The sequence below is a fragment of the Rhinoderma darwinii genome, chromosome 1 (assembly GCF_050947455.1).
Source record: "Rhinoderma darwinii isolate aRhiDar2 chromosome 1, aRhiDar2.hap1, whole genome shotgun sequence".
NCBI classification, from domain to species: domain Eukaryota; kingdom Metazoa; phylum Chordata; class Amphibia; order Anura; family Rhinodermatidae; genus Rhinoderma; species Rhinoderma darwinii.
Window position 1 is genome coordinate 46,100,310 of NC_134687.1, and position 26,088 is coordinate 46,126,397.

General features: G+C 41.2%; 1 protein-coding gene across 1 annotated transcript in view; it reads left to right on the top strand.

Moving 5' to 3' along the window:
• Positions 1–1,194: 1,194 nt before the first annotated feature.
• CC2D2A (coiled-coil and C2 domain containing 2A) overlaps positions 1,195–26,088 on the top strand; it is a 78,975-nt gene continuing 54,081 nt past the window's right edge. Inside the window, exons 1-12 of the mRNA XM_075858261.1 lie at positions 1,195–1,432; positions 4,060–4,143; positions 7,753–7,828; positions 10,229–10,320; positions 12,109–12,210; positions 12,651–12,752; positions 14,294–14,467; positions 17,569–17,722; positions 20,943–21,079; positions 21,623–21,754; positions 23,040–23,249; positions 24,270–24,376. Of these exons, the coding sequence (XP_075714376.1) occupies positions 1,394–1,432; positions 4,060–4,143; positions 7,753–7,828; positions 10,229–10,320; positions 12,109–12,210; positions 12,651–12,752; positions 14,294–14,467; positions 17,569–17,722; positions 20,943–21,079; positions 21,623–21,754; positions 23,040–23,249; positions 24,270–24,376 (1,409 nt within the window). The 5' untranslated portion in view covers positions 1,195–1,393. The remainder of the gene's footprint in view (positions 1,433–4,059; positions 4,144–7,752; positions 7,829–10,228; positions 10,321–12,108; positions 12,211–12,650; positions 12,753–14,293; positions 14,468–17,568; positions 17,723–20,942; positions 21,080–21,622; positions 21,755–23,039; positions 23,250–24,269; positions 24,377–26,088) is intronic.

Consider the following 26,088-nt stretch of genomic DNA (forward strand, 5'->3'; position numbering starts at 1 on the left):
TGCGCGGCGCACAGCGCTGTGACATCAGAACCTCCGCTGCGCTCCGGAACCACGCGGGTAAGTACTATCAGTTACTATAGTAACTTTTTATTGATGTGGTGCAGGGGGCCGCGGGCCCCCCTGGCTTTTGGGAGCGCTGCGTATCTATAGCTATGTTACTGGTATAAACCCACTTGCCACTTCACGGCGACCTCTTTAAAGTGTTTCCCTAGTCAATCAAGTGCAGTATCACATGGCAACAAGTGCCGCTGCAACACAGCACCTGCAGAGGGAGCAACCTGTACACTTTTTTCCTGTATACAGTTATATTGAAAGATTAGTTGACTGGGCTTTTCCATACAGCTTGGACTTTGAGTTTTCAACATATACTGGCCGAACATAAGGCAAAAGGACACCACTTTAGCATACGTTTAAAGGTCCTATTAGGCAAAGCGATTATAGTGCAAATTTTTGTATAAACATTTGTATGTGAGAGATAATCGCCATGTGTAATAGCGTCAACGAATGAATCACGAACGAGAAGTTGTTGGGCTTCCCTGGATCGGCCACATCTGCCTGAGTGAAAGATTATCGTTCAACGCCACCACATCCCCTCATCTAATCAGAAATCCTCCAGTCATTAGCAGCTCAGAGATGAGGAGTGGGGGAATGATCCGACTGTGTGCCATACACGTGGGGTGAATCTATTCTAATCTGAGGCATACACTGCTCTTATATTGCTGCATAAGAGTCAAAAATTGCTTTTTAGGAGACTGGGAAAGCTGGGTGACAACCCAGGTGCGAGCTGTAATGTTGTGCATAGTGTCACCCATCTTTCCCAGAAACAGATATAATTAGTAATAAACTTTTCAACAAATTGCAAAAAGGGGATAAGTGTATGACCTGTAGTTACTGGTTATGGGGGCATGTAAGTATAAAACCATATAAATACAATACAGTCCTTATTCTGTCTTCCTCATAACCAGGGCATTAGTGAGGTTTGACCATTTTCACAACACACTGAATATCTTCATGAATTGAAATCATTGCACATATCTGACACTGTGGAACTACAAGTCTCAGCAAATCTGTGTCTGACATGATAGAAGAACCTGCAGGAAAGCAACAGGTAAACTTCTTCCTAATCCAACCCCACTCTGATCCCAGCACAGCCCAGGTCTCCTCATCACCCAGGAGGATTCTGGGAGTGGGAGGAGCTGTCCAGACAATGGCTGCCTACAGTTACTATGTTGTCAGTGTTAGTAAGTTACCAGCTGAAACCTTCTACCCTGCAGTGATGGGATAATGTGGATCCATGAGAGCTGCAGGTCTTCTATTAATGTGGTGGAGGCTGCAGGCAAGAGCTGGGTGGCAATAGAAGAACCCAGCAGAGCCTGGCAGAAGAGCCCATACAATGAGGGGCACGGAGGAGAAGCAGAGGATGATAGTGGAGGTGGGTGGTGCGCGCGGTGCGCCGCGTGATACATTGTATCTATTTGTAAACACTGTGTTAACCCTTTCCTATGCTTTGCAGTCGGCTCATTGCTCTGTATGCATAGTTTATTTTCACTGGCTGGATAACTTGTGGTGGGTTGTGTGTGGAGCTGTCATTGCTGGTAGTAAAGGGGTTAACCTGGCTGTGCTGGTCTATCCCAGCAGTGAAGAGGTTACAGTGTGGCTGCTGCGGGGAGGGATGAGTGACTTGTATGGATGTTGCTAGGAGGGTGCTAAACAGAAACCAACTGCAGAATGGCTTGGGACAATGTATTGCATTCATATGGGGGGGGGGGGGTGTATGTTGCAGAGCTGAAATTGAACTACTGAGGCTGCAGTGTCAGGGCTTCATCCTGATCACACTGCCTCTATGGTATGTATGGTAAATACGCACATGGCGCAGGTTTACTAAGAAAAGCTTCTTTTTTTTTTTTACTCTACCGTAAGTAAAGGAGGGAGTTGGAGGCATTTTTAGAAGACGCACATCTGGCTAAACGTATCTGACAGTCACGAGATGACGTATATGCCTATAGATTTGCTCCAATAAATCTGACCTAAACTGCATCTGCTTTGGAGACGACACCAACTTTTCTAGTTAGGCTGCGTTTACGCAAAGCGTAATTGCTGCAGATATTCCATCCGGATTTGTGGGCAGAAATTCTGCAGAGGAATACAGTCAACGGTTTAACAAATCTCAACCACACCCTGCAGAAAATTTCAGCACGGAAATTGAGCTGCCATGCAGATTTTTTAAATCCGCAACATGTTAAATTCTGAATTTGATTTGTTGCTACTTTTTGCTGCAGCTTAACCGCGGATCAGCAGCAAAATCCCCAAGTCCCACTAAAAAGCAAATACGATTTTCAAAGTAAAAGACTATTCTCACCTGCCGCCCCGTAGCAAAGTGTCCCTGCCCCCCCAACTGCTATGTAGCGATTTCTTGATATGAGTATCGGAATCCGCTCTTTTAGAGGCAGAAATGTTATGATAATATAATATGAAATAGCTATTTAAGGTATTCCCTAATATATTTGGGCAAACACTTCGATATTAGAGTAATACATTAACTTGCTCCACTTTATTACAGCGGTCCGTGTTTTTATGTATGATACTTGTCCTGCATTTCTAATTGATTCCATATTTTTAGGAGACCTTACCATCCTAGTGTATGGTTGGCAGGGTCAGATCAGGCATCGCGGGGTCAGATCAGGCATAGCGGGGTGAGCTTTGAGGTCTATGGAACCTTCTAGATGAAGAAATTCATATGGAATGTCACAGTTTATTCTACATCAAGAAGTAGTGAAACGTGTTCACGAGCTTATGTTATGTCTGATGTCGGCGGCCAGCAGGAGTCTGTGTCCTCTCAAATCAGTCGGACCTCTGATGAGACATTTTCTAAAAAAAAAAATTGGGGGTAATTTATTAGGACTGGTGTTTCATACGCCAGTCTTAATAGTAGGAAAAGTTAGAGAAAACTGCGACACACTTCTTAAAAAGGCTCGTAATGTGTCGCAAGTTGCTGCCAGTTCATCGCCATGGCGCCATGTGCCATTAAATTAAAAACCCACATACTCACCCCAGCGAACCTTTTCTCCCCTCCCTCATCACTCCAGCGCCGCTCGTACAATGTCTTGACGCCGAGCATTGTCAGGGCCTTTATATGTAACCTCATCAGTGCTGCGTCGCATACAACGTCCTTAAGCTGCCCGGCGTTAGTACATTGTATGAGTTGCGCTCTAATGATGAGGGGACCCCGATGGGAGAAGAGGGGTGAGTATAATTTCTTTTTAATGTCCAATAGGGGTGGGGGGGCTGGGGAATAGTCTAATCGGGGGGGCAGGCAAGAAAGGGGCCCAGCTTGGGTCTCTACCTTGCTACTCGCCAGCTAGGAGCTGGCGTAGATTTCCATTATAATTTATGCCAGTTTTCTGGCGTAAATTATAATACATTTGTGGGGCCGGCAAATTGGGGCGTCCCTTTCCATAGGTTTCTTTCGGACCACTTTGAGACTTTTCTATGCCACAAAACTGGCGTAGAAATGCTGATAAATTACTTCTTATGTTCTCTCTGCGGTTCAGTTACATATTTACTTTGTAGCATTTCTTAAAGGGTAACTAAACTTTCAAAAAACTTCTGACATTTCATAGTGACACGTCAGAAGTTTTGATCGGTGGGGGTCTGAGCACTGAGACCCCCACCGAAAACGAATCGGCAGAAGCGCTTGGGTTAGTGCTGAGCCGCTTCATTTCTGATCGGCTTTTCTCGGAAAGCCGAGGAATTGGTGTATGGGCTCAAAAGAAAGTCCTGTACATCATCTGCTCAGCTTTCCGGAGTTTCAGGAGGAAGTTGAAGGCGTTGTAAAAGATTAGAAAACATTGCTGCTTTCTGCCAGAAACGGCGCCACTCCTGTCCATGGGTTGTGAGTGGAACTGCTGCTGAGCTACACTGAATTCTATTTGTCTAAATCCTGTACAACCCCTTTAACACCTGTGTTTTCTGTAAGATTATTTGTTTCAGTAACATGCAGAAAATCCTGCCGACTGACATTGTTGTTAGTGTTTTTTTGTTTTTTCTCCCCCCTCTTAGGAGCTTCTGGATAATGATGATAATGCTGATGTGGAGCGGTTGAAAAAGACTTTGAAAGCACAACGCCAGAAAAGAAAGAAAGCGGTACAGTACTTTACCACAGTTCAATTTTATATTGCAATTTTCTTTTTTCTCAATGTCTTACAGGGAATATATCACCTTTTTATTGTTTTTTTTTTTTTTTTTTTACTAACACCAGATACTGAAAAATTCTATATATTTTTTTCTAATCTGTTTTTATATTCTGATAGTATATTTTTTTTAATTCTATTTTCTATACATGATTATGGGACCGGCCATCATGCCATTAAGAAAATACGCAGCAATTCCGTTACGTGTGGACAAGCCCTGGATCAGATCACATGTTGCGTAAATACTGCAGATTTTTTGCAACGGAATTAGTTGTGGAAAATCGGACGGCATTTCCGCTGTGAAAAGCAGCGGTAAAAAACGCTCATACTTGCGTAGGCCGTTGTTATGGCGACGCTTCCCTCCTGCGTAGTCCGGTTCAGCCTCCCTGGATGACGCTGCAGCCCATGTGACCGCTGCAGCCCATGTGACCGCTGCAGCCTGTGATTGGCTACAGCGTTCACATGGGATGCAACGTCCTCCCAGGAGGCCGGACAGCAGGAAGCAGGGCGTTCTGGGTAAGTATGACTTTTTTTCCTAGTTGCGTTCTTTGTGGCGTAATCGCTGCGAATACGCTGCAAAAGTCGCAACACTTTGCTTTCTGTTGCAGGCTTTGCATCCCCATTCAATTAAATGGGGAAAACCCGCAATGGATAATCAACAAAAACTCTTAGGGGAGATACAGACGGACGTTGCGTTTTTGCGCGCGCAAACAACGCTGCGTTTTGCGCGCGCAAAAACCATTTGACAGCTGCGTGTGTCATCCGTGTCTGATGCGCGGCTGCGTGATTTTCGCGCAGCCGCCATCATAGAGATGAGGCTAGTCGACGCCCGTCACTGTCCAAGGTGCTGAAAGAGCTAACTCTTTCAGCACCCTCGACAGTGAATGCCGAACACAACATCGAAAAACCTGTTGAAAAAAAAGAAAAAGTTCGTACTTACCGAGAACTTCCCGGCCGTTGCCTTGGTGACGCGTCCTTGGTGACGCGCCTCTCGACATCGGGCCCCACCTCCCTGGATGACGCGCCAGTCCATGTGACCGCTGCAGCCTGTGCTTGGCCTGTGATTGGCTGGAGCTGTCACTTGGACTGAATTGTCATCCCGGGAGGTCAGACTGGAGGAAGACGCCGGGAGTTATCGGTAAGTCAGAACTTCGTTTTTTTTTCTACAGGTTCATGTATATTGGGATTGGCAGTCACTGTCCATGGTGCTGAAACAGTTTAACTCTTTCAGCACCATGGACAGTGACTATCTCCTGACGTCGCGTACCGATAATTTTTTTGCCGAGTTCGGCCGAACCCGGTGAAGTTCGGTTCGCTTGTCCGGCTTCGCTCATCGCAAAGACACTCCGTTTGGCTGTTCGGAATCAGAAAAGCACGTGGTGCTTTTCTGTTTACATTCATCCATTTGACAGCTGGTGCGCTGTTTCAGTCGGTTCGCACGGAAGTGCTTCCGTGCAACCTGCGTGGTTTTCACGCACCCATTGACTTCAATGGGTGCGTGATGCGCGAAATACGCAGTTATTGAACCTGTCGCGCTTTTTGCGCAGCAGACAAACGCTGCGCAAAAAGCACGGACTGTCTGTACTGCTCCATAGACTTGTATTGGTCCATGCGTGCCGCGTGAAAACCACGCGGCCCGCACGGACCGAATACACGCTCGTGTGAATCCCCCCTTATGCTGCGTTTTTTTTACTTCGCAGCGTGGGCATGAGTTTTTCTGAATCTCATCCACTTTGCTGATACTGCAAATGCTGCAGAATTTTCGCACAGAATTCCGTTGCGGAAATTCTTCATCATTTATGCTATGTGGAAACACGGCTTGCGGGTGTAACATTGACTCCGTATGTTAAAGGGTCTCGCTCTTTATTTTTTGGATTCGTGTATGCTTCTAGATGAAAGCTTCTCAGGCTCATTGTTATTGCTGGATTTCCATGGTTTCATGTAACTATTGCAATAAATCTGTAACATTTTAAAGGGACCCATGTACAATAAAGTTCATAGTAGAACCTGAACATTGTTTACATGTGGTCATTTGGCCAACAGCCATAAGAGGTTTGGAAGAAGGTTGTTGTAGGCACTGGAGTTTCGCTGGTGTCGGTTTCATGGTTGCATCAATGAATGTTTTGCTAATATAACTTCTAATATGGAATTGAAAGGCTATGTAAACCTTTTGAAGGCTTTTTTTTTTTCATTAAAATAATGTATGCTGGTGTTTAAAGCAACTTTTGAATTGTTTTTTTATTAACAATATTTTTTAACTTTTTGAGATAAAGCTTTTATGTATCCTGGATACATAGAAGCTGTATATTGCTCTGAATCCGGAATGCGTCAGGTCAGCCAGACTGACGGCTTCGGTGACACAGGGTCTTTCATGTCTCTGACACACAGGATCCACCTGTATGTATCACATCTAAGTTCATAACTTAGATGGGATCGATAACCGGTAGATCCTGCGTGTCTCGACCCACTGATCTGACGGATTCGGGTTTCAACGCAAGGTAAAGCTTCTATGTTTCCAGGATACAAAGAAGCTGTATCTCAAAAAGTAAAATGTTTTTTGTTAATAAAAAAAACAATTCAAAAGTTGCATTAAACGCCATAATTATTTTTTTTTTAGAAAAAAAAAATAGTCTTCAAAGGGTTACATAGCCTTTAAATACCTTTTTAGAAGGTTGAATTTTAGGACATGTCTGGAATATGTGCTAAAACCACCACTAAAGAGCAACAAGACCAAGGTCCAGACCTCCTCCTTTCACATTCATGGGTGGATTCAAACTCTAATAGATCTACAGTAATCACCCAATCACACCATCTTTCTGAAAACTTAAAGGTTTTGTTTTATTTAAAGGCTATGTACATTTTTTAAGGCAAATTTTGTTTTTAATCAATGTTTTATTTGATTTTAAAAAACGTAGTGTTTTTTATAAAAAAAATACTGTTTTAACTTTTTGAGGTACAGCTTCTATGTATCCTGTATACAAAGAACCTGTGTCTTGCTCTCAAAGACTAATCCATTCTGTCAGCAGAACTTAGGGCTTCGGTGAAGGCTATACATGCAGGATCCGGCTGTTGTCGATCAGTTCATGCGGCCACTTGAATGAGCGAACAGTGGTCTCCCTCTGAAAGTCCCAACAATTAGTTATTTATGGCATACCTGAGGATATTTCATGGAAATCACATAGCTTCACTGTAGGTTACACTTACCCCGCTCAATCCAAAAACATACTGCCATGTAATATAGCGGTGTGTTGGGTTATTACGGGAGTTATTTTCTATTCTATTTTAATGGATCAAATGTTTTAAGCAGTAAAGCACTGTACATGTGCAGAGATGACTTTATGGTTACTTATGGGAGCTTTCTTAAGGAGGTCCAATATATTCTCGAACCAATGGGCATCTTTAGTACCATAGTCTATGGCCACCAGTTCAGCAGATCTTTGCAGTGTCTATATATTTCTGCTATAATATATATATATATATATATATATATATATATATTCCTCTGATAATAGAGCAGCGTACACATCTGATTATAATAATGTCTGCTATTTCATCTCTTCAGCTGATAGAGAATGCCAGAGAAGCACATGAAGATGAAGCAGTGGAAGATGCTGGAACCGCTACACGAGGACAGCGCAGTGAGTACAGCCCCGGGCCTCAAACCAGGAATGTTTTAGTTCTGGATGAACATTCTTCTCTGGATGATGATGTCTGCAACTATTCACATGTCAGAGAGGCCGTGCTGGAAACATGCTTTATGTTCATTATTCTGAACTATACGTCAACCTGTCGTGAAGTTTATATATGCAGAATCTACACAGTCTGTATCCATTGAGGCCCTTTTACACGGGTCAATGATCGGGTGAGCATGTGATCGCTTGTTCCCGATCGTTGTCATGTGTATACAGGGCAGTGATCAGCCGATAAGCGAACCAACGTATCTTTTATGTGGGTTAAAAAATGGTTGCTTGTTGACGGCACACCTCCCCGTGCAAACATGTACTGCTGACGAGATGCTAAATGTATAGGGACCGTACGAACGTATTAACAATTGTTTGTCCCCACACGTTCCGATCCTTGCTCCATTTAAATGGAACAAACGAGCGCCGAGTGATATGCTGTTACCGTCAATCGGCACTCGTTACCGGGTGATAATCTTCTCCTTAGTGTGGCTGGTTTACCACATGGTGGGTTGGGATCACTAGTGATGACTAAGACCGTTATTGTTTACTGACTACTTCCCCTATCTTCACCGCAAGGTGAATATCTCCTAGCTGGGGTGATCTCTTTGCCAAATATTATATGGCGGAATTGTTTTGCCGGGATCAGGAATTAATGTAGCGTATAATCCTCTTCTCTATTCTTTTGTGTTTGACTGTAATTTTGGATAGCGGAATATATTTTCAGTTTTGAGTGAAATTTCGAGGGACTTCTAGCCACCTACAAATTGCACCTAATTGGTTTTAGTTGATCGCTTAGATTAGTTGTATCTGTTTGTTCTGGTAATGGACACAATAATTATCATTATTCATTATTGTTTATTGGTCTTTCATAATAAGGCCTATATATTATATCCACAATTTATATACAGATCTCCCCTACATAAGGCTTTGTTCACATCTGCATTCGGGTTTACTGCTCAATCTCACAGGAGCAGAACAACGAAAAACTGGGGCGTCGGATTCATTGCATGACTGAATTGGCGTCTGTCGAAACCCATTGAATTTAATGGTTTTTTTATTTTTGCGTCATGATTTCCATCGGTTTTCTGGACAAAATAGGGCAGCATGCTGCTCTGTTTTGTCCAGCAAAAACTACAGGGACCCCCCAAAGGAGCATCTGATGCAAATGTGAACAGAGCCTTACAAAGCTAAGTAACTTTGCAAATGCATTACATGTTGTTCCTAAGTTACAGCCTGTATTGTAGCCCAAAGCTGAAGTGATAATTCTGTTGGTTGCTATTGGAAACAGTCGACAAGCTTGTCGTCAGACACACTTCTATCGGCTTATTTGAGCTCCTTTAATTCAGTGGAACGGTTAGTTTTCCCTTTATCAGATTACTGCACGATGCATGGTATGAAGAAATGCAGAGAGATTTCAGCTCTGATGCCTACAAAATTGTCAATGCTGCTTTGGAATACAATACCTGCTATAGTTGAGGATCCGTTAACGATAAGTAAAGCAAAGTATTCACTTTCACTTTTAATGTAAATTATTCTTGTCTGTAAATTAATGTCTTAAGTAGTGAACATACGCTTTGAAGGAGTTGTTTCATGATAACATCTGTCCATATGCCCTATTCATGTGCACTTAGAGGGGTGTCCCCCATCTGTGAGCCACAATTTTGTAAGAGATGCTCTGGTGGAACCGGCCCGTTTATGCATCACATGGTCAGCCATGCTGCAGTAAATATTGACGTCCGGAAGCGCCTTCCCCAGCGATCATCTGATCACCATGCCCGCATCAATTTAAAAAGCAATACAGGGTCCCTTCAGGAAAAATAAACCATAACCACCAACCTGAGGAGCTACATGATTATCTGCCTCATCTAATACAATAGTAGTTCTTAAAGGGGTTGAAACAGATTAGAAATATATTGCCGCTTTTGTCCACTAATAGCGCCACATCGGTCCATGGGTTATGTCTGATATTGCAGCTCAGCTCCATTAAAGTAAATGGGGCTGAGCTGCTAGACCACACATAAACTATGGACAGGTGTAGCACTGGTTTTGGTAGAAAGCAGCCATGTTTTTCTAATCCTGGATAACCCCTTTAAGATTTTATTGTGGCCAATTTTTGTAGCAAGTTGGCAGCCAAGCTCTATAAATTGTTTTCTTCTGTGTAGGTTTCCCAGCAGAGATGTTGTCTATGTTTTTATTCTATAACCGTACATGTACAAGTTCCAAATCAAATGCAATTTTTTTCCTCTTATTGTTTCAAAAATAGAACTTTTTACAATGGTCTTGAAATAATGGAAAAGTTAACTACAAAGTAAATGAAACCTTACTACAGGGTCTAACCCAAATAATATGTTTTAGGTTTACCTCCATTAAATGTCTCCAGTGCCAAGTCCAGCTTTGCTGAATCTTCCATGAGAGAACGGCTGCGAGAAAAACTAAAAGCTGGAAGGGTGAGTTATGCTTTCCATGTTATTTCTTTTTCACCATCTGTCATAAGTTAAAAATGACGGTCCGTGTTCTGGTCATGATTGATAAATTGAGTCTTCAAACAGAAGAGTGATTTTTTTTTTTTTTTTTTTTAACTAGGCTCCATAAAGTTTAGGAAACTGTAACTCCACAGTGTTGTATAGGTTTTAGGATAGTAGAACCATACCAAACTTTTTTTTTTGACCGATCTTAAATTAGTCTGTGAAGATTTTGAGCTCTGTCAATCAGAAGTATTTTTATTTATTCCCAGATGCTTCTATACTGTAGTGCAGCGCTGAGAATCTTATCAGTCCCCTTCCCCAATGGGGCTCACAATCTAATTTATCTATCTCGTATACAGATACTAAGGCCAATTTCTTAAGAAGCCGAATAAGCTATGATTATGTTTTTGGAGTGTCCGAGGACACCGGAAGAAACCCACGCAGATATGGGGAGAATATACGAACTCCATGCAAATATTCTCCTTCGTTGGGATTCCAACCCAATGACCACAGTGCTGCATGACCAGTCTAACCACTGAGCCACCTGCTGCCCAGAAGTAGCATTCCCTATGTGCCAAGTGGGTCCAGGATTAAAATGGGTTTAGAAAATCACTGGTCGAGGGGGTTTACAAGACGGCCTTCTTTGACTTTTTTTATTTAAATTTACATTTTGAAACAGTCTGAGCAGGCAGAAGGAGCAGTGATGTGATCCCATTGGTCCATATGACTCACCCCTCGACATCTATAAGTTTTGCTGTGGCATGTATATATTTGCATCTATGGTTACAGGCTCCTAAATGACACATTATCGTGGCGCCCAAAATGCAGTTATATACAAGCAGCAAAACAATCGAAGGTGGGACAAATGCTTGTGCTTACTGCTCTTTTACGGCTCTGTTCAAGCTCCAAGTTGTATGGAGCTATAATTTGGCACCCATAAAAGTTTATATAATGGAATCCGAAAAAAACCATTTGTGGCATTCTTTATCTGATACCATATTAGAAGGAATTCCGGCCTAGAAGTAGTGTTTCTAGGGGGAGTAACTCTATGATATGGTCCCATGCAAAAGCATCTTGTATTTTAGAGCTGTAGGGACTCCGTACAGGCTCTGCGTGTGCATGACGCCTAGTACTAAAACTTTTCAATTTCATGTTATTCCACTAGAGGTGCTGTTCTACTAAAATATCACTGGGGTTAGATCAATTATATTTAAAGAGTCACTGTACTTTCAGAGATCTTTTGATATGTCCGAGACATAACAGAAATTTTGATCAGTGGGGGTTAAGTTGCTGAGACCCCCCACCAATGGCTGAAATGGAGGTACAAAAGCCTTGAGCGCTTCTGCATCTTCGTTTTAGCCATGCGGTCTCAGCTCCTGGACCCATACCGATGATAAACTTCTGATATGTCTCTGACACATGTGTTAACCCAGAGTATACTGTGACTTTAAAATGACCTACTCCTCTGGAGATCCACTGATTTGTACATGAGCTGTTTTTCTATGATCATCCCAGACCAGATGAGACTGTAGTGCAGCCAAGTTACTTACACATGTGTAATTGACCAGATAAACTCTGTTTTATTTCTTCCCTCACGTGTGACGTGTATCACACTGTATAATAAGAAGAAACGCTGTCGGAGCTGATTATATGTTTACAGCTGAATGTATGTACCAGAGCCTCATCAAACCCAGTGTAGTGAAATGTCATTCTTCTAAAGTCGTCCTTTCTCTGAACTTTCTTCATTAATATGGAGATTTTACTATTCAGTCTAAAGCAGAGAGTATACTCCAGCAAGAGTCGCCGGCCGTCTCGCCACGAAGCCTTACTAGATCTAGACTTACAGACACAGGTACAAGGTCTGATGAAGAGGTGAGTACGGTGTATCCGCATTGATTTTCCCTTGTTAAAGGTCAAATCAACTTTTTAACAACAATTCGCAATTTTCCACAAAATCAAAATATTCATAAAATGTTAAATAATTTCAGAAATACTTTACCTTATATTGCACACAACCAGCTGTGCGGTTACATGTCTGCAGCATTCAAGTGAATGGGGCTGAGCTGCAATACCAGACACAGCCAGTGAGCAAGTGTAGCACTGTTTCCGGATAGAAGCAGCCATGTTTTCTTTTCTTTTTCTCATACAACCCCATTAGTTAGTTCTCTGGGATAACATGATATCCTTGTCATTGGTAGTTAAAGGACCCCTATAAAGCAGCTCAGTACATACTGGTCAGTTCAGTTTAAGACTATGTGGGAAACACTAGGTGGTGTAAATTTGCTTCTTATTTATGTCTTCTGTTCCTATAGAAGGAAGTCGTTCCTCTTCAGAAAGCAAAGGATGTGGAAGCTCAGCTGTCTTCAAGAGTAAGGTTCCGGGATGCTGTGAGGACCATTCAGAAAAAGTCAAATGTGGGTAACTACTGAAATTTCTGCATTTATTTCCTGCTTGGAATAAAACTTTTATAGTATTAAAGGGGTTATGTGGGGACTGAAAAGTATTAGCGGTGTAGTCACTGCAGTATGTGATACGCTCACTAATACAAGTTCCGGTCCGGTTTTCATAGATTCTTAAAGCGATGGCAGGGGACCGGAAGTCTAGTTGCACAGTCTTCCTTGATGACGATACGACCCTTTGTCATGTGACCGTCCCCGCTGTATTCTTTGTACTTGCTGTACTACTGCTTTTGCTTGTACATAGAGTACAGCGGGGTTGGTCACATGACGAAGAGTCATGTCATAATTTAAGGAAGACTGTGCAACTAGACTTCCGGTCCCTCGCCAGTGCTATAAAAATCTATTAAAATCTCATAATCGGCGTGACAGGGACCAGAACGTATATTAGCGAGTGTATCACATACTGCAGTGACTTACGCTGCTAAAACTTTCCAGTCCCCACATAACCCCTTTAAGTGTTTATAAGATATATATATATATATATATATATTTTTTTTTATTTTTTTTTGTGTACAGTCTATATGTAAGGCTAGAGCCAAACCCAACTTCTACTGTGTGCTCCAACATTACTTCAGCAATTGAAATACAAACTGTTTGCTTTATTCATGTAATGAATGATCCGTTCAGTAAATGTAATGCACATTCCTCAAAGCAGATGTATTTTTCCGTACACAAATGCGCACAAAAATGATTTATACATACAAAGACTTACCCTATAAATATGTTTACATGCACTGTATGTAACAACAATTAATTTATCTTTATAGCAATCAGAGCTCTTTTTTTTTTTTGCTGGTGATAGAGCTCCAAATCTCTCGTATAGACATACTGTAATGCTGACTACCCGCAGTCACTACCAGAGGGAGCGTGACCACTGACTTTTAACCACAATAGGACATAATGTTATGTTCGGGGATGGCACTGGCACAGGAGCTGTGCCCGCGCCATCATCAACAGGTGCCGGCTGTAATATACGGCCAACATCCCACTACAACGGCCGGGATAAGCGAGAACTCCAATCCCGGCTGTTTTACCCCTTAATTAGCCACTTGGGTGTTGCAGACACCATTGACAGTGGTATGTCTACGTAGGAGATTGGAGCTTTGTATCTGCAAAACAAGGCTCTGACCGCTATATAGATATATTTAGAATTTTAAACTGTGCAGAATTTTGAACCTATTTAGATAAAAAAAACAAATTGATATTCCAGGGTGGATATTCATGTCAAAAATAAACTTGGTTTGCTCAGAATCCTCATCAATATTCTGGGGTGTTAATGAGATAGCGACCCCCAATATTTACTGGCAGAAGCTTCTCAGATATGAATTAGTTTGTGAACCCATCATGTTCCCCAGTGACAGGAGTCTGAAATCATTCATGGCAGGTGATAAATGTTGATCTGACTTTTTTCCAAACCATTAAAAGAAGTCCAGATCTGTCATTTACAGGGACTGTTTGAGGCCTACAGAAAATTAATTACATTGGTCTTCTTTCAGGTCCCAGATGGATTTCCTACATCTGAAGAATCTTTCAACTTCTTTACGTTGAACTTTGATCCTGAACCAGAGCAAAACCAAAAGAAATCAGAGAAGCCTCCCAGAGAAGAGAACATTGGAGAATCTAGCTCAAGGGTTGAACAAGACCAAGCAGAGGAGGGGGAAGAAGGAATGGTGGGTTTATACAAAGGCATAGACTGCAGATCCTGACCCTTATCCAAAAACCCAGGGCCATCACCAGTGATTTCATGTGCTGCTATGGGACCTCCAGTCATAAGGGTGTGGTTGCAATCGCTACCATCTTTGTTAAACCATTGGCTTAATATAACCTACATGATTGATATATATATATATATATATATATATATATATATATATATATATATATATAATGTGTGTCTGGTCACAATAGATGACTGCGTTGTGTCATATCCCAGGAAAACAAAATTGTCTGCTATAGTAAAAGAATTTAAAATGATTTCTACGCTATAGTAAATGTTGTATATAGTATAGTCTATTAGTTCTGGTAAGAGGAGAATCAAAGTTGTCATTGTCTGTCAAGTTGTTAATGTTATTCAGTTGTAGGTATTTCTGGGAGACAACCAATATGGCCTTTATTACAGATTACCCCTCGGGGGTTGTCGTACACCCAGCTTTATATAGTCTGGGTGGTTAATCACCCCCAACTAAGCCGATTTTAAGGTTTAGGCCTAGGAAGGATAGGTGAAAATTCCATTTGGGATTAGTTGTCCCCAGAAAGATATAGCCAAACCTCCATATAAACATAACAATAATTGTTAGCACTAAGACCGGAAAATAAGATCATTAACTATTGTTATGTGTTACTACAATGATAGGTTTTCTGACTAATGGCTTTACAGTTGTTACTGGTTACGTGCTAGCGATCGTATGATAAAACACCTGCAGCAATGTACAGACGTTTATGATCTCCACAATTTTTTCCAGTCATTGCAGCTATGCCCCTTTAACAACTAATAAAAAATATTAGAATTCTGGTCAAACCAGCAGGCAAATTAATCCGCGTATGGCCAGTTTACAATACCGTTTTTTTAAAATGATAATAGATGTAGATCTGTAATATACAGTGAGAAATGGTTGAGACGACCACCTAACATTGCATTCAAAAATTGTCTCTCAGGGGGTCTTGATCTGAACTTGGTTTCTGGACAGTATACAGATTTGTGATAGTTTTTCATTAGAATAGACTTTAATCTAATTATGTTTAAAAACTTCTTAAAGGGTTGTCCAAATTTCGGCAAATTCTTGGTTTACCCTATCTGGGAATATTCAGCTGACAGAGGGGTGCCATTCGTAACTCTCTTTTATTGCCAAGAGCCTTGCCGTACAATACTCATGGCTCTGAAGGACAGCTGGTATCCGCTGATATTAAGAGATATCCTAGTTGTTTTTTTTTTAATGTGTGCCCTGTTTTCTACAGAAAAAATTATGACTTGCCATACTAATTAGATTAACCCGTTAGTGACCGACAATACGCTTTTTCACGTCAGTCACTAACGGGCTTTATTCTGATGCATAAGCCTTTTTACGTCACTGCGTCAGGATAAATAAACAGAGCAGGGAGCTGTCAAATCTCCCTGCTCTCAGCTGCCAAAGGGAGCTGAGGGCTGGGGGCGTCCCTGCTCGAACGTGTGAGATCGATATAAGTATCGATCTCACCCATTTAACCCTTCAGATGCCGTGCTGAATAGCGTGCACCGCATCTGAGTGGTTTTGGAGAGAGGGAGGGAGCTCCCTCTCATCCCACTGACACCCGGCGATAAGATCGCCGAGTGTCTGTGTCTCCGATGGGAGCCGGGGGCCTAATAAAGGCCCCCAGGTCTGCCTGTAGTGAATGCCTGCTAGGTCATGCCGGAGGCATGACCTAGCAGATGCCTGTCCGTTTTAAACTGACAGGCAGTAATACACTGCAATACAAAAGTATTGCAGTGTATTATAATGGCTATCGGAGAATTGCATATTAAAGTCCCCTAGTGGGACTAGTAAAAAAGTAAAAAAAAAGTTTAATAAAGTTAATTTAAAAAAAATGTGAAAAAAAAAATGAAAAACCCACTTTTTCCCCTTACAAAATGCTTTACTATTAAAAAACCAAAATAATGTAAAAAAGTTACGCATATTTGGTATCGACGCGTCCGTAACGACCCCGACTATAAACCTATTACATTATTTAACCCGCACGGTGAACGCCATAAAAAAATAAAATAAAAATCTATGGAAAAATTGCTGTTTTCTGTGAATCCTGACTTTAAAAAAATGTGATAAAAACATCAAAATGGTACCAATAAAAACTGCAAGTCTTCCCGCAAAAAAAAAAGCCCTCATACAACTGCATCGGTGGAACAATAAAACCGTTACGGCTCTTCAAATATGGAGACACAAAAACAAATAATTTTGGAAAAAAAAGTGTTTTTACTGTGTAAAAGTTGTAAAACATACAAAAACTATACAAATTTGGTATAGTTGCAATCGGAACAACCCGCTGAATAAAGATATTGTGTTATTTATACCACACGCTAAACGTAGATTTAAGATGTGAATAATCGTGGCGAAATTTCCATTTTTTTTCTATTCCCCCCCCAAAAAAAAGTTTATGAAACTTAATCAATAAATAATATGTACCTCAAAATGGTGCTATTAAAAAATACAACTTGTCCCGCAAAAAACAAGACCTTATACAGCTATGTCGACGCAAAAATAAAAAAGTTATAGCTCTTGGAATGCGACGATGGAAAAACGTCAAAAATGGCTTGGTTATTAAGGTCATTAAGGGGTTAAAGTTATCCGAACCGGCTGATTACTGCAGGTTGCATCGTAGATGTATGTGTGTTAATTGGACATCTTACTTTCCATATTCCCTATTCTTTGTATCTTGGTGAGACAATCCTCTGCCAGAGGTAACCGTGTGCCCAACTATGGTCATTGGTCCTCTGGCGATCTCAGCTGGTTGCATGGACAGGGAGCCATGGCTTCTCCTATCTAAATAGAAGTTCTCTACAACACCTTTTTTTATTCTAGAACCCCAGGACAATTAATGATACGATTTGATGAAATATATGTTCATAGGAGTAACAAAAAGAGCCGGAAAGTGGAATATTCTATCATTTTGATCACCGCTAATCTCTAATGGCGCATCATCAGAATAATTAAATTAGATTGTTAGGCTGATATTTTTTTCTTCCTCGCCTTGCGCTGGTCTCCTTTGTTGCTCTTGTTTTTACAAGGTCAGATTGTTGCAGGGAGAAGAGGAGTCCTTGGTTCCTGAAGATGACCTGTTTCTCATTGACCAGACGGCACGTGATTTCATAGAGGTGACGGCTGCTGAATATGAAGGATATCACAGCCGGCTGCAGAAAGAGAGAGACATTTTTTTCATACCAAGCTTTCGACAAGGTGAATGGCAGCCGCGATATATAATATGATAACACTTTTATATTCTGAACTTAAGCTATGGCGATGTATTGACACGTTTGCCCACATTTATTTCTAATGACGTATTTTGCACCAATGAAATTTGAGAGGGTAGTTGGCCAGAATTTCAACTAATTTGTTAATCGCTGCACATTTTTTAATAAATCTGGAGCGTTTAGAATTTTTCTGACACTGAAACCTTTTTAAAGCCTGCTATGAGCAGTCATACATTGGCGACACTAATTTGAGCCTTTTTGGACCTTTTGATGAGTTTGAAAAGTACATTTACAGCTTGACCCTGGTAACTTTTGTCGCCTGTTAACTTTTTTGGAGTACGAGGACAATTGCTTCAATTTTGATACAATTTTCCGTGCAACTTTTTGACCAGTGCAATTTCTGCCAAAATCCGGCATATACGGAATATTATATTTTCTTAAAGGGACACCACACTTGAGTGTGGTGGTCTATGTAATTGTGGAAAGATGTATATAACATAAAGGCGTTGTCTGATTTAGAAAACCCATTTTCACATTCCCTATTAGGGCATTCTGATTATTGGAAATACTCCCTGATTCGGAACCTCCATCAAGTAGTCAGAACGGTGAGCGTTTCTCCCCCTGGAAGGCCCCTTATTTTGGTGCGTTACACTGATTTTAATAGACACTATGACTTTATCCACTTATGGTGGTGCTACAGGGAGGTGGAAAATCTGCTGCAAGCCCCCCAGATTACAGCTGATTGCTGGAGTTCATACAGTACTACAACATGTGACCTGCTTATTTTGGGGAATCTAATAACATAAAGGAATTGTCCAACCTCTTTTAACCCCTTAATGACCGGGCCATTTTGCACGTTAATGACCAAGGATTATTTTTTGTTTTTTCATGGTCGCATTCCAAGAGTCGTAACTTTTTTTTTATTCCGTCGACATAGCCGTATAAGGGCTTGTTTTTTGCGGGACGAGTTGTATTTTGTAATTGCACCATTTTTAGATGCTTACAATATATTGATTAACTTTTATTAACTTTAATTTAGGAGAGAATTGAAAATAAGCAGCTATTCCAGCATCAATTTTCACGTTATAAATTTACGCCGTTTACTATGCAGCGTAAATAACATGTTAACTTTATTCTATAGGTCGGCACGATTACGGGGATACCAAATATGTAAAGGTTTTATATGTTTTCCTACGTTTGCACAATACAAACCCTTTTAGAAAAAAATTACTTGTTTTTGCATCGCCGCGTTCCAAGAGCCGTCATTTTTTTATTTTTCCGTCGATGTGGGCTTGATTTTTGCGGGCCAATGTGTAGTTTTCATTAGTACTATTTTGGGGTACATAGGACTTATAGTTTAACTTTTATTTTATTTTTTATGGGGGGAATGGGAGAAAAGAGAGAATTTTTCCGTTGGTTTTTGCGGTTTTTTTGGACGCCGTTCATCCGGCGGTTTAATTAATGTGTTCATTTTATTGGTCAAGTTGTTACGATCGCGGGGATACCATATATGTGTGTGTGTGATTTGTTTTGACACTTTTACTGAATAAAACCACTTTTTGGGCAAAAAAAGTAGTTTTATTTGATTTTGACTGTAATTATTATTATTTTTTTTTCAACAAACTTTATTTAACTGATTGACATTTTTTTTTTAAGTCCCACCAGGGGACTTCACTATGCGATCTGCTGATCGCATATATAATGCTTTGGTATACTTAGTATACCAAAGCATTATTGCCTGTCAGTGTAAAACTGACAGGCAACCAGTTAGGTAATGCCTCCGGCATCGCCTAACAGGCAGTTGCGGAAGACAGACCTGGGGGTCTTTGTTAGAACCCCGGCTGTCATGGAAACCCGACGGCGACCCGCGATTTGTTTGCGGGGGCGCCGATCGGGTGACAGAGGGAGCTCCCTCCCTCTGTCAAACACATTAGATGCCGCTGTCACTATTGACGGCGGCATTTAATGGGTTAAACTGCCGGAATCAGAGCGCGCTTCGATTCCGGCAGTTGCAGCAGGAGCCAGGCTGTGTATAACAGCCGTGCTCCTGCCGCTGATCGCGTGGGTACAGTGGCAGTACCCGCGCCATCACAGGACGGATATATCCGTCCTCCTGCGCGAACTAGCAGCTGCTGAGGACTGATATATCCGTCCTTCGGCGTTAAGGAGTTAAGCAAAAGATTATATTATAGTTAAATTGTAGCAACCTATACTTTTGGAAAGTCTGGCCTAGAAAGACAAAGGCCTCATGCACACGCCCGTAGTTCTTTGTCCGTGTGCTTTCAGCAGTTTTGCAGATGGCACAAGGACCCACTAATTTCTATGGCCCATGTACACAACTGTGATGTCCACAGATCCGTGTAGGGGCCGCGAATCCAGGCTGCAAAATTTCAGGACAAGTCCTTTTACTGTCCGGATTTCCAGCTTCACAAACTGGTGACATCAATATTTTTTGTTGCGGATCCGTGAATCCTGATGACACACGGGTGTACAACACAACTTTTGAAGCGGACAAATGGACCGCAACGGATCCGTGCTTTTGCAGCCCGCAAAACCACAACGGTCGTGTGCATTAGGCCTTTGAGGATCTGTCATCTCTCCTGACATATCTGTTTTAGTAAATACTTGTATTCCCCATAAATTCACAATTCTAGACCATCTTTTCTTAGAACGCTGCGCTGTGTCGTTCCCCTGTTATTCCTTCTAGAACTGTAGAAATGAATTAACAACTGGGTGTTACCATTCCCCTTATCAAAGGGGCGTGTCCCTACACTGTCTCACTCTGTCAGCACTGATTGGATAGTGTCAGTCTGTGTAGGAAACACCCAGTTGTCAATTTATTCATAAATTTGTAGGAGGAATAACAGAGGAATGGTACAAAGCAGAGTTCTAAGAAAAGATCCTACATAATTGTTTTTTCATTGGGAAAACTATTATTTACTAAAACAGACATGTCAGGAGAAATGACACGTCCTCTTTCAGCTTGAAATTATAGATGTTCTCTAGAGGTTCAAAGTAGACTCCATTGTCTTCGTCTAGGCCGTGTTGAGAATTGACACTTCTGTATCTGGAAAGGTAAAATGTTTCAAGCAAATAGAATATGACTAGACGGGGAATGAGTGCCTAGGATGAAGCCACCTGAAAGGTAGAACAATTGTGGAAAATGCAGAGAACATCAACTTTGACTCTTCTACTGTTGAATACAGTGCCGTCCAGCCAGAAGGTTCCGGAGAACAGGCAGCCAAGGTACCTGGAAGATGAGGGTTTGTACATTGGAGAGAGGCCAAAAATATCCCAAACCAACCAAAACCTTCTAGAGAATCGGATCTTACAGCAGGATGAGGTAATAAAACCTTCATGATATTGCCTCTCAAGTATTTATTTTTATTGGTCTACTTAATGTGTAGCTACATGTTTGAACCTTTTTCCAAAATTTCAGAAAATTTAACAATTTGATCCGATTAGCTTTTGGAGTGACCTGATCTACTAGTGGGGACATTCACTGTCCCTGTCTGTCAGCAGGCTAGAATTTATGGTAGTCTGTAGTCTGGATCCCATTTACAGGAATTCATGAACTACAAAACTGCAGTAATTTAACTTTTCAACGCTCCCTTTTAATGTCTTTGAAGATGCTTTTCTTACTCACAGGCTAAGAATGGGGATTTGCAGCCCCTCGTTCTCGGCAACAGAGGGATTCAGCGAGGATTGACCCCCCACCCTAACTTGCTTGTCTGATTTTTTGACTTTCTGATTGATGAGATATAAGATGCTGCCGTTGAACAACCCCTTTAATGATGATATTTATCAAGTTATTGTAATTAAATATGAAAAAAGACTTGGTGTTCTTTGTTTCCTCACCTTTTTTTTTTTTTTTTTTTATTCTCAGGGAAACAATTGGTTTGGGGATGACGGCAACGTTTTAGCTTTGCCTAATCCTATAAAAGCCTCCCCTACAAGACCTCCAATATTCTCTCTGCATGAAGGGATAGACCCGGCCTTGGAGACCATTTATATAAAGGTACACAGATTATATGAAATATGTAATGAGAATGATTTATGACACGTGTGAGTATTCAGATCAGATTTTCTTCTCCCTGTAGACCCATTTCTGCTGCTCTTCTTCCTGTGCAATTGATCTGCCCTTCTCTGTCTTTCATTGTCTAGATCCCTCCGGAGCATGGTATTCATACTGTTAATTATAGCTCATTGGTTTTCTTTAGATTCTATTATAGAATATGACTTTGCACAAAATACAATGATAATGACCCAATATTATGCTGGGGATACACATAGTCTTTTGCCGACAGCTTCAGTGGCTACTGCCACGAGGCTTTACAACTTTTTTTTACCATTTTCATATTGATATTTTTCATGAAATTTTTTTTTTGCATACAATGTTTTCTTGTGGACTGCGATCATTGAGGTCAGTGATGTTTCTCTCGTTGTATCCCTAGGCTATGTTCACACGTTATTTTTGACATTTGGGGAAAAACGTCAGGAAATACTCCCGACTTGTACCCCGAATTATGCAATGGCCTAAGTTTTGACATTTAATCTAATATGTATGGCCACCTTTTAGCGCGATGGAGAAAATATTTTTACTATTGGAGCGATTTACAGTTTACAGTCAGAATGATAAGTGAGTCATTAGGTCTATGGCCAACTATTGTTTTCAGTATTTAAACACTATCTCCAGGGACTCTTTATTCTTTAGCTGCTGTCTCTGATCCTAAAATCCTTGACACTGTCTTAAGCTGGCCAGACATTTTATATAGCTGTTGGCCGAATGCTCACTTGCCTAAGAGCTATTCCTCCCGCCCCCCAACCCCCCCCCCCCCAATACACGTGCGCACTCAAATTGGCCATGCGTTTTCCATAGGGAGAAGGAGTAAAACCACTGCCAGACTCCTCTGGCAATGGCTTCTCTCCTTGCACACAAAAGTATCGGGCATGTAGTAATCCGACATGTTCGACCCTTTTTTCCCCCAACATCTGTAGTCAGGGGAGTGTCAGAACATCACCATACGCATTAGATGGTTGGCCGGTACCGCTCAAATCAGCTGGTTCGGCCGATATACATCTAATGTGTATGGCCACCTTTAGAAGACTATACAACGCTATATTTCTGACCTTGAAGTGTTAAAAATTATAAGTGGGAAACATATGAAGTCTACCAGGAAAGCTTCTACATGCCAGATATAGGTTGCCAGCAAAGACTGAGCATTTAGGAAAATAGACTCTCAAAATCCCAGTAGATTATATCCTTCTCAATGTTAAACATTTTTATCTTCTGTTTTGCTCAGGCAGTCCCATCCATGAAATCACGCCAGTACATGGTGGAGTCTGGAGGACTTCAAGGAGAGTTTCAGTTGGATATTGATATTTCAGGGATTGTGTTTACCCATCACCCACTTTATAGTAGAGAGCATGTCCTAGCATCGAAGTTATCCCAGCTTTATGATCAGTATCTGGGAAGGAAGCAGAAGAACCTTTCCAACCTCCTGTCAGACAAGGTATGTGGTTCTATATCTGCAGAAGAGGTCACTTTGACAGTGTTTTTATCATATTGAAACCTTGAATTGCTGAGAGGCCCAGCGACAAAGATGGGTTTCTTCAAGTGTTTCCGGACTAGGGTTTCCTGGAACCTGGCTGGGGGTTCCCCATAAGACCGCAGCAAGAACTGTCAATTTTATAGACGAGGTGGCAAGCTAATCTAGGGCAAAGAGGGTTGGCAAGGTGGCCGACAAAGCAATCATTAAACCTCAGAAAGTAATGCTGGGCAAGAATTATCGAATGTTTTACTCACCATTACACCGAGCTTTTTTGAGGTTGGAATAGAGGAGGGGTTCTACGGGAATGGATATATCTATCAGGGCTCCCCCCCATGGTAATAAGGTTGATTATCACTTAATCTTAGTTTATAATCAGAATATTGAATTATACATTACAAAATACTAGACTTGTGGATTGCCTGGGCATGGAACTGTTCATGTAGAGTAATTCTAGAGTTTCCAGACACTGAGCAAATGAAATTTTTTCCTGCCACAGCCATTCTTTTTTTTTTTTTTTTAGTTTTTTCCTCCCTGCATTCCAAGAGTTTTTTTTTTTTTTTTTTTCCCCGTTGACTAAGCCATATGATGGCACTTATGGCATCATATAATGTACGGAAAACAAATGCTTTGTGAGGTGGAATAGAAGAAAAACAGCGATTGCTCCATTTTGGGGGGGGGGTTTGCTTTTACGGTGTTCATCGTGTGGTAAAAATTAAATGTTGACTTTATTCTGCGGTTCTATACGAAGATTGTCCCCAAAAATGTTTGTTGTACCGCTTTTGCAAAAAAAAAATTTTTGGTTTATTTACATTCACTGTGCGGAATAAATAATGTTATATTGTAATAATCAGGACTTTTCCGTGCATACCAATTGTTATTTTTTTACATTACTTTAGGGCAGAATTGTTTTTTTTTTCCCTGTATCCGTAAAAACTTGACTTTCTGTCTTTCTTTTTCTTTCTTTTTTTTTCTGTGATTAAGTTACATGCACTGAGGAATGCTGTACATAGTATTTCCTCTGGGGGAACTGCCCATGTCTCCAGCACAATGACTGAACAAAGTATCTCTGAATATAAAGTGGAAATCAGGTAAGTTACTAAAATGGGACCAATTAGGCCAGGACTACACCTAGACATTGTGTAGTCCTATTTGATTAATTGATTTTAAATCTTGAGTGACAGCTGCAGTCCACAAGATTTCATGCAACTCCATGTATTCATGTGGACTGCAGCTATAGCTCAATAGTTAGAGGCTCTGTCACCAGATTATAAGTGCCCTATCTCCTACATAACCTGATCGGCGCTGGAATGTAGATAACAACAGTGGTTTTTATTTTGAAAAACGATCATTTTTTAGCAAGTTATGAGCAATTTTAGATTTTGTTTCTTAAAGAGGCTCTGTCACCAGATTTTGCAGCCCCTATCTGCTATTGCAGCAGATCGGCGCTGCAATGTAGATTACAGTAACGTTTTTATTTTTAAAAAACGATCATTTTTTAGCAAGTTATGAGCAATTTTAGATTTTGTTTCTTAAAGAGGCTCTGTCACCAGATTTTGCAGCCCCTATCTGCTATTGCAGCAGATCGGCGCTGCAATGTAGATTACAGTAACGTTTTTATTTTTAAAAAACGAGCATTTTTGGCCAAGTTATGACCATTTTTGTAGTTATGCAAATGAGGCTTGCAAAAGTCCAAGTGGGTGTGTTTAAAAGTAAAAGTACAACTGGGCGTGTATTATGTGCGTACATCGGGGCGTTTTTACTACTTTTACTAGCTGGGCGTTCTGACTAGAAGTATCATCCACTTCTCTTCAGAACGCCCAGCTTCTGGCAGTGCAGACACACAGCGTGTTCTCGAGAGATCACGCTGTGTTGTCACTCACAGGTCCTGCATCGTGTCAGACGAGCGAGGACACATCGGCACCAGAGGCTTCAGTTGATTCTGCAGCAGCATCGACGTTAGCAGGTAAGTCGATGTAGCTACTTACCTGCAAACGCTGATGCTGCTGCAGAATCAACTGTAGCCTCTGGTGCCGATGTGGCCGACGCTCGTCTGACACGATGCAGGACCTGTGAGTGACGACACAGCGTGATCTGTCAGAAGCTGGGCGTTCTGAAGAGAAGTGGATGATACTTCTCATCGGAACACCCAGCTAGTAAAAGTAGTAAAAACGCCCCGATGTACGCACATAATACACGCCCACTTGGACTTTTACTTTTAAACACACCCACTTGGACTTTTGCAAGCCTCATTTGCATAACTACAAAAATGGTCATAACTTGGCCAAAAAGGCTCGTTTTTTAAAAATAAAAACGTTACTGTAATCTACATTGCAGCGCCTATCTGCTGCAATACGAGATAGGGGTTGCAAAATCTGGTGACAGAGCCTCTTTAATGCCCAACTGGGCAAGAAGTGTATGAAGTGTATGAGGCTGACCAATCAGTGTCATACACTTCCCATTGTTCCAGCCCAGCATGATCCACAGCCCAGTGTGATTGTGCAGTGAAAGAAGCTGGGCTGGAACAATGAGAAGTGTATGACACTGATTAGTCACTGATTGGTCAGCCTCATACACTTCTTTACAACACCCACTTGGTCAAAAGTAAAAACACGCCCAGTTGGGCACTAAGAAACTAAATTGCTAGTCACTTGGAATATTTTTTTTCCTATAGAGCAAGATTCATTTGGGTCAGTTGTCATTTCTTTATTTTTTTTCATATTCAAAATTGTTATTGATTTTAATAAAAACAGGTACACACACACAATCGGGAAAAATGTGTCCCCATAATAAAAACAGTTGT